This window comes from Denticeps clupeoides, unplaced genomic scaffold (assembly GCF_900700375.1).
Source record: "Denticeps clupeoides unplaced genomic scaffold, fDenClu1.1, whole genome shotgun sequence".
NCBI lineage: Eukaryota > Metazoa > Chordata > Actinopteri > Clupeiformes > Denticipitidae > Denticeps > Denticeps clupeoides.
In genome coordinates, this window is record NW_021630092.1 from 27,362 (window position 1) to 35,546 (window position 8,185).

Sequence of the window (8,185 nt, forward strand, 5' to 3'; positions counted from 1 at the left end):
TGAAGATCTCCTGGCTCCTGGACCGTTTCCACTCTGGTCCTGAAGATCTCTTGGCTCCTGGACCGTTTCCACTCCGGTCCTGAACATCTCCTGGCTCCTGGACCGTTTCCACTCCAGTTCTGAAGATCTCCTGGCTCCTGGACCGTTTCCACTCCGGTCCTGAACTTCTCCTGGACCGTTTCCACTCCGGTCCTGAAGATCTCCTGGCTCCTGGACCGTTTCCACTCCAGTCCTGAACATCTCCTGGCTCCTGGACCGTTTCCACTCCAGTCCTGAAGATCTCCTGGCTCCTGGACCGTTTCCACTCCGGTCCTGAAGATCTCCTGGCTCCTGGACCGTTTCCACTCTGGTCCTGAAGATCTCTTGGCTCCTGGACCGTTTCCACTCCGGTCCTGAACATCTCCTGGCTCCTGGACCGTTTCCACTCCAGTTCTGAAGATCTCCTGGCTCCTGGACCGTTTCCACTCCGGTCCTGAACTTCTCCTGGACCGTTTCCACTCCGGTCCTGAAGATCTCCTGGCTCCTGGACCGTTTCCACTCCGGTCCTGAAGATCTCCTGGCTCCTGGACCGTTTCCACTCCAGTTCTGAAGATCTCCTGGCTCCTGGACCGTTTCCACTCCGGTCCTGAAGATCTCCTGGCTCCTGGACCATTTCCACTCCGGTCCTGAACATCTCCTGGCTCCTGGACCGTTTCCACTCCGGTTCTGAAGATCTCCTGGCTCCTGGACCGTTTCCACTCCGGTCCTGAAGATCTCCTGGCTCCTGGACCGTTTCCACTCCGGTCCTGAAGATCTCCTGGCTCCTGGACCGTTTCCACTCCGGTCCTGAAGATCTCCTGGCTCCTGGACTGTTTCCACTCCGGTCCTGAAGATCTCCTGGCTCCTGGACCGTTTCCACTCCGGTCCTGAAGATCTCCTGGCTCCTGGACCGTTTCCACTCCGATCCTGAAGATCTCCTGGCTCCTGGACCGTTTCCACTCCAGTGCTGAAGATCTCCTGGCTCCTGGACCGTTTCCACTCCAGTTCTGAAGATCTCCTGGCTCCTGGACCGTTTCCACTCCGGTCCTGAACTTCTCCTGGACCGTTTCCACTCCGGTCCTGAAGATCTCCTGGCTCCTGGACCGTTTCCACTCCGGTCCTGAAGATCTCCTGGCTCCTGGACCGTTTCCACTCCAGTGCTGAAGATCTCCTGGCTCCTGGACCGTTTCCACTCCAGTTCTGAAGATCTCCTGGCTCCTGGACCGTTTCCACTCCGGTCCTGAACTTCTCCTGGACCGTTTCCACTCCGGTCCTGAAGATCTCCTGGCTCCTGGACCGTTTCCACTCCGGTCCTGAAGATCTCCTGGCTCCTGGACCGTTTCCACTCCGGTCCTGAAGATCTCCTGGCTCCTGGACCGTTTCCACTCCAGTGCTGAAGATCTCCTGGCTCCTGGACCGTTTCCACTCCAGTGCTGAAGATCTCCTGGCTCCGCTCCTGGTCTGTTGCGACTCCGGTCCAGCAGGCGGCGCTGCCGCGCTGTACGGCCGAGTCTCCGCGCTGCGGAGCAGGAGAAGCGGCGCGTCCTGACCTGATGGAACATGTCGTAGTATCTTTGTGACGGACATGGCGACTCGCAGCCAGGCCACCTGCAGGTCCCTTCAGCACCTGCTGTGCGCCGGAAGTGCTGTCAGGTCGGAGGAATAACTTGACTTCTCCCGCTCCGTGTGTCTGTATCCGTCTTTCAGGAGCAAGATGGCGAGGAAGTGGGGGCTCGTCGCGGGGGTCGCCGCCGCCGTGCTGGCGGGGGTCTACGTGCTGTGGGGTCCCGGTCCGGACCGGAGGAAGCGGAGGACAGGTGAGTCCCGTCCCGTCCCGTCCTCTGGTGGCCGAGGGTCCGAGCTGATTGGATGTCGGTTCCAGGCGCGGTTCCTGGCCTGAGGAACCTGGGGAACACCTGCTTCATGAACGCGCTGCTGCAGGGCCTGGCGGCCTGTCCCTCCTTCATCAGCTGGCTGGAGGACCGGCAGGGACCAGGACGGCGTCTGGCCAGGACCCTGCTGCGGCTGCTGCGAGGTCCTCTTCACTTCACTTCTTCATTAATACACGAGTTAATACATGTATTAACCGAGCGTGATGTTGGGCGTCCGCAGCTCTGTCCGGCCGGGTCCCCGCCGGGGACGTGGTGCTGGACGCGGGCTGCCTCCTCCTCACCCTGCGCCTCTACCGATGGCGAATTCATTCTTTCGAGGAGCAGGTGGGCGCCGCTTCTTCTCCTCACGACTAACGTGGTGAACGGATGATCTGACCCATCTTCTCCCAGGACGCCCACGAGCTGTTCCACGTCCTCACCGACTCGCTGGAGGAGGAGCGCGGCGCCCGGCGCCCCGCCGCCACCCACCTGTTCGACATGAGCTGCCTGGAGGTAACGCAGGTACGAGGCCCCGCCCCGTCCCACCCCGCCCGCTCACCCGCGTACGCTCTGTCTCCTAGACGTCTCCGGACTCCGCGGAGAAGAACCTGCTGAGCAGAGTCCAAGGTCAGGTACCCGAGTTCAGCCCTGTGTTTCTGTCTGCTGCTTTAATGACGGGGACGTCTGGTTATTTCAGGTCCCCTGCCCCCCGTCCCCAGTCTGTGGAGGAGCCGCCATCCCTTCCACGGACATCTGACCAGCTTCATGGCCTGCAAGTGCTGCAAACAGCAGGTGCTGCTCCCATCATCTCGTTTCCAAACTAAGTCCTTCACGCTCGGCTCGCGTTTTAATGTCCGGTCGAATGTCCGCAGAGTCCGCTTCGCTACGACTCGTTTGACAGCCTCTCGCTGTCCATCCCTTCAGTTTCGTGGGTAAGTCCATCAGAGGGACTTCGTATCTTCTATTTATTTTAAACTGCTTTCATGAACTTTACTTGTGTCCTCCAGGGTGGTCGTGTGACTTTAGACCATTGTCTCCAACATTTCATCTCCTCTGAAACCATTAAGGAGGTGGAGTGTGTGAACTGCACCAAGGTACGGGACATGTCCATCCTCTTCGTCGTCACCATGCTGTGTAGAAAGCGCTTGATCCAGAACCTCCTACCTCCCGCAGATGCAGGCTGGAGATTCTGGACGCGTCCTTCAAAGTCGGAGATCAACTTTTACTAAGCAGCTTAAACTGGGAAAGGTACTTCTTAAAGCATCTGATCTTCTGTCCATCTTATTGGAGATCTACTCTGGAGATCTACTGGAGGTTCTTCTCTTGGCCAGTTGGCATTGGCTGACTGGCTTTTGTCCCTGTGTAGATGCCCCAGTGCCTCTGCATCCACTTACAGAGGTTAACGTGGTCAAATGATGGGACGCCCTGCAAGAGGCAGGAACACGTGCAGTTCTCCGAGTTCCTGTCCATGGACCGCTACAAGTTCTGCACCTCCAGCCGTGCCCAGAGAATGCAGATCTCCAGAGGTCACGCAGCTTCAGACATTTTGTTACGCTCGGCTGCACTAGAGATCCCAGGTTAACAGATGTTCCTTGTGTTTCCTCCAGATGTAGAACCCCGTAGCAGAAACAACGGGGCTTTTCCACCACTGCTGCTCGACTTCAACCTGCCCTGCACCTACAGGTTCTTCACCTTTCTTCTCACCTCCTCACCACTTGCACCAAAGGCCACCTGTTTTCACCACTCTGTTTTCTCTCACTTCTCCTGAAGCTCCGAGTATCTGTACAGACTGATGTCCATGCTGGTCCACCATGGCGACGTGCATTCTGGACACTTTGTCACCTACCGCCGCTGCCCGTCCCCTTTCAGCGCGCAGTGGCTCTGGGTGTCTGATGACTCTGTCCGCAGAGCCAGTCTGCAGGAGGCCCTGTCCTCCAACGCCTACCTGCTCTTCTACGAGAGGGTCCAGAAGAAGCAGACCCCTTCCCTCTGATGCCTGTTCTGATGTGACCTTCATGTGAATCGCTGTAAAATCGCTGCTGTCTGGATTTATCTGCCCAAATAAACTCGGATCTGTTTTTACGTTTATTTGCCTTCACTTACAAAAATGAAACTTTCGTTTCAAGTCTTCCTGCCAGACGCTTTATCAGTAAAAGAATCCCTGACCAAGGGACCGTCCCCACACTCGGCTCCCACGGGGACGATTCGTCACGTTTCCAGAGGATTCTCCGCACTTCCGCAGTGTAGAGTACTGCCACGGTACTCAGGCCCCGTAACCAGACGGTCCCGATCCCGAGCTGCCACTGAGGTCCCCGGGCGCCTGTCATGGTGCCCACTGCTCACCCAGGGTGATGGTTAAATACAGAGGACACGTTTCACCGTGTGCTGTGCTGCTGCGTATCACAATGACAATCACGTCACTTTCACAGTATGTACAGTACAGGCCAAAAGTTTCATTTAATGTGTTTTACATTTACAGCATTTATCAGTCCCCCCCTGGAGACACTCAGGGGTAAGTGTCTTGCTCAGGGACATGATGGTAGTAAGTGGGGTTTGAACCCTGGCCTTCATAGTGTGTTCGAGTGTGTTACCCACTATCTTCATGACCATTTACGTTGGTAGATTCTCACTGAAGGCATCAAAACTATGAATGAACACGTGTGGAGTTCTGTACTTAACAAAAAAAGGTGAAATAAGTGAAAACATGTTTTATATTCTAGTTTCTTTGCTCTGGTTACTGCTTTGAACACTCTTGGCATTCTCTCGATGAGCTTCAAGAGGTCGTCACCTGAAATGCTTCTCCAACAGTCTTGAAGGAGTTCAACACCAGAGGTGTTTAGCACTTGTTGGTCCAGCTCACCCCAAACCATCTGGACTGGGTTCAGGTCCGGTGACTGTGGAGGTCAGGTCTCCACTTTTTGTTAAGTACAGAACTCCACATGTGTTCATTCATATTTTTGATGCCTTCAGTGAGAAAATATGAAGATAAAGAAGACACGTTGAATGAGAAGGTGTCCAGACTTTTGTCCTGTACTGTATGTCAATAAATGTCCCACTCGTGGGACTAATAAAGGATCTTATCTTAACGCTTTAAAGAACTTGAAAGTTGTATAATACTGACTATCCCTCATGATATTTTCAATATGGCGCCTCATCTGTGGTTCTCAAACACAGAGAAGAACAAGAAGAACCGTGGTTGTTTAATGGTTTATTCAGCATGCGTTCCGTTGTCTTTTCTCCTCACTTCCTCCCCGAGGCCAGGTACGCGTACCAGAACAGCGCCACCACGTTGGAGAAGAGAACTCGGAACTGGAAAGAACAGCAGAGGGAGATGGAATTAACGGCAATGTTCTCAGCGAAGCTGAGCAGGCCGTCAACACCGGCTCACCTGCACAGGAACGTAGTTAATGTTGACGAACTGGAACGGGGTCCAAACCTTCCAGTTCATGGTCAGAGCTGCTAAATAATCTCTCCTTACTTTCTGAGCAAAGTCCTGCCACCTTCTACCCTGCAATTCAAAGACAAAGTTATTCCACGTATAAAAGGTTGAAAGATTTGTGGGGGGAAATGGCTGAAGGAGACCTCCAGAACGTTCATGACCAGGAAGAAGAGCAGGAGCAGCAACGGGGCATAGAGCAGGCGGTCCAGCAGCAGCCTCTTCACCATGAAGTGGGGCTGAGAGGCTGGCAGCAGAACCTCCAGCATCTGGTAGAAGTGGTGACTACAAGGCCCTGTGATGCACAGACTGACAGAACGCCGGGTGGTGAGGGACGTCACGGCTCTCCACACCACGCTGAACTTCGACCCCACGTCCTCCTACCCGTAACCAGCGAAGCGAAGCGGTCCCAGCGCGTCCAGGCTCTTCACCGGACTGCTGGCCTGGACAGATCTTCGTCCCTCCAGGGCCTGAGACAACACGTTCCCCAGCGCTGACAAGACGCCACTGCCAACACAGGCCAAGATGAGGCCACACATGACACCACAGACGAATAATGCCACCGTGGAGGCTCACCTGGTGATGGACTTGGTCATTATGGGATATTTGTGCAGAAGTCGCAGGTACTGCTGCAGGAGTCTCGCGAGAACGCGCATGTCGCACCCCGACAGGAGACCAGGCGACAATAACGCGGAGCGACGTGGACTCGGGACTCGGACCCCCCGACCCCGCGTCACGTGACAGGGGTCTTCACTACGTGCATGTCCCCCTTCTCCCTGACCTCCGTCCATATGTCTCCTTAACAGAATTACTCCACTAACGCCGGATACTAAAATAGAAATAACCAACGTGGAGAGAAGCTTCCGAGGTATCTGGAGAGGAACCTCGTGATAATAATTAACGCGGGGGACCTGAGTCGGGGACCGTGTGTCGGGGACCGTGCGGGACGCTCCGCGACGTGCACTTTGACGACGGTCCCTTGCGCGCAATTGGCGGACGGCGTTCATGTGACGACATGATGAAGGATCTGCGGTCCAGCTTCTCCAGGACATGATGCGCCGCGGAGTCGCGCCTGGAGGAGAAGAAGGACCGTGATGGAGGACGACCTGTTCCAGCTGCGCCAGCTCCCGTGAGTTCCTTTTCCTGCGGGGAGGGTGGGCGGCGGGGTGCAGCATCATCTCCATCCATCATGGAGCATCTCGTCATGCGTGGTCTTCCACTGTAATGGAGCTGGCGTGAAGATGGTGGGCAGGGACGGAGAAGACCATGGAAACCACCTCCTCCATCTTCTTCCCTGATTCCCTGTAATTATTCATGTTCATGTTCTGGGTGACAGGACTGCTGTTTACTCCCCATTTACAGCATTGTCCAGAGTGACAGGGACATTCCCGCCCCTGGAGACACTCAGGGTTAAGTGTCCTGCTCAGGGACACGATGGTAGTAAGTGGGAGTTGAACCTTCTGGTTCATAAGTACCCACCAGGCTACTACCACCTACAAACCTTCACGTAGAGAAGCGGGACGTGAGAGGAGGAGTAGTTATTTCTTCTGATGCCCCGAGAGGCCCTTTTTACAAGGGGGAGGAGCCTGTAGGCATGATTGACAGCTCTTGCACATCTTACTTCCCAAAAATACGTCATAGCTTCAGCCATAAAACATCCAAGTAAGGTGAAAAGACCAGTGGAACATCTCAGTCACTTCACAGGAAGAAGTTTGTCCTCCTCCCTTCCTCATAACAACACGTCTTCACCACAATCCTGGAGGTGCCAGTAGCAAGAACCTGATGGGTCACGGGCAGCATTTACCAGACGCCCTCATACAGAGCGACTTACAATCAGCAGTTACGGGGACAGTCCCCCCCTGGAGACACTCAGGGTTAAGTGTCCTGCTCAGGGACACGATGGTAGTAAGTGGGGGTTGAACCTGGGTCTTCTGGACCCAGATTTCCCAGGACGCGCCGTTTCACCGTCTGTAGCTTTATATGCAAATGAGGAGGAGAGCGGCCAATAGAAAAAATTCCAGATCCGACCGCCTGAGCTTCTGCTCTCTGAACGGTGTGAAGCCGTTCACACCGACCGCCATTTCTAGCCACCGCAGGACCATAGACAGGCTGGAGGAACTCGGATTAATGTTCAATCATCTCACAAGGGTGACTTGTGTATGGCAGCGTGGTGAAGTTCTGTCGCACCGGGGAGAGCAGCCGCTCTGAGGACGAGAGCGTGAGGAGGGGAACATCAAGTCCAGATTGGGCCTGGACAGAACGATCTGGATGACGGTGCTCCAGTTCCCAGGGAGTTCGCCAATCCTACTGATGGTAGATCTTTCCAGGTTTCCCATGTGGCTGTAGATGCTGGTGAGAGTTCGGTCTGTGTTCAGGTCTCATTTGATTTCCTCTCAGACACCTTCATGGTTGAAGATGCAGTGGAGGCCATCGGCTTTGGAACCTTCCAGTGGAAACTGTCCATCCTAACTGGACTGTCATGGGTGAGAACTGGATGTTGGATCAATAATGAAACCAGTTGATTCAGATCATGTGACTGTTCAGTAATTGATGTTCATGTCTGGTACAGATGGCTGATGCTATGGAGATGATGATCCTCAGCATATTAGCTCCACAGCTGCACTGTGACTGGAGACTTCCCAGCTGGGAAGTGGCTCTGCTCACTTCTGTATGAAACACACATATGCATACACACACATACACTACACACACACACCACACACACCACACCACACACCACACACATACACACACACACTACACACACCACACACACACTCAACACACCACACACACACATACAACACACCACACACACACTCCACACACATACACACACACACCAAACACACTACACACA

At 54.5% G+C, this 8,185-nt stretch overlaps 2 protein-coding genes and 1 long non-coding RNA gene across 3 annotated transcripts; 2 read left to right on the plus strand and 1 right to left on the minus strand.

The window, feature by feature from the left end:
- The first annotated feature begins 1,495 nt into the window (after positions 1 to 1,495).
- On the plus strand, positions 1,496 to 3,971 carry LOC114783339 (ubiquitin carboxyl-terminal hydrolase 30-like). Its single transcript, XM_028968783.1, has 13 exons — positions 1,496 to 1,632; positions 1,726 to 1,835; positions 1,901 to 2,053; positions 2,131 to 2,234; positions 2,301 to 2,402; positions 2,471 to 2,516; positions 2,587 to 2,681; positions 2,762 to 2,821; positions 2,897 to 2,983; positions 3,063 to 3,137; positions 3,256 to 3,415; positions 3,497 to 3,572; positions 3,660 to 3,971. The coding sequence occupies exons 1-13, from the start codon at positions 1,604 to 1,606 to the stop codon at positions 3,880 to 3,882; spliced, it is 1,320 nt and encodes a 439-aa protein (XP_028824616.1). The 5' UTR covers positions 1,496 to 1,603; the 3' UTR covers positions 3,883 to 3,971.
- A 1,113-nt stretch (positions 3,972 to 5,084) lies between these two features.
- LOC114783345 (peroxisomal membrane protein 2-like) lies at positions 5,085 to 6,038 on the minus strand. The gene is made up of 5 exons (XM_028968789.1): positions 5,902 to 6,038; positions 5,710 to 5,832; positions 5,472 to 5,634; positions 5,278 to 5,397; positions 5,085 to 5,198 (listed from the first exon to the last, which is right to left on the minus strand). Exons 1-5 carry the CDS (start codon positions 5,979 to 5,981, stop codon positions 5,130 to 5,132), a joined length of 555 nt encoding a protein of 184 aa, XP_028824622.1. The 5' UTR covers positions 5,982 to 6,038; the 3' UTR covers positions 5,085 to 5,129.
- A 1,513-nt stretch (positions 6,039 to 7,551) lies between these two features.
- LOC114783347 (uncharacterized) lies at positions 7,552 to 8,099 on the plus strand. The gene is made up of 3 exons (XR_003748471.1): positions 7,552 to 7,638; positions 7,723 to 7,808; positions 7,895 to 8,099. It is a non-coding gene; the product is annotated as an uncharacterized LOC114783347 (long non-coding RNA).
- Positions 8,100 to 8,185: the final 86 nt, after the last annotated feature.

Coding starts and splice junctions, on each gene's coding strand:
- LOC114783339 (XM_028968783.1), top strand. CDS start 1,604: ATGGCGACTCGCAGCCAGGCCACCTGCAG. Junction 2,054..2,130: donor CCTGCTGCGGCTGCTGCGAG/GTCCTCTTCACT, acceptor GGGCGTCCGCAG/CTCTGTCCGGCCGGGTCCCC. Junction 3,416..3,496: donor GAGAATGCAGATCTCCAGAG/GTCACGCAGCTT, acceptor TGTTTCCTCCAG/ATGTAGAACCCCGTAGCAGA.
- LOC114783345 (XM_028968789.1), bottom strand. CDS start 5,981: ATGCGCGTTCTCGCGAGACTCCTGCAGCAGTACCTGCGACTTCTGCAC. Junction 5,833..5,901: donor ATGACCAAGTCCATCACCAG/GTGAGCCTCCAC, acceptor CTGTGTTGGCAG/TGGCGTCTTGTCAGCGCTGG. Junction 5,635..5,709: donor CTTCGCTTCGCTGGTTACGG/GTAGGAGGACGT, acceptor GCGTTCTGTCAG/TCTGTGCATCACAGGGCCTT.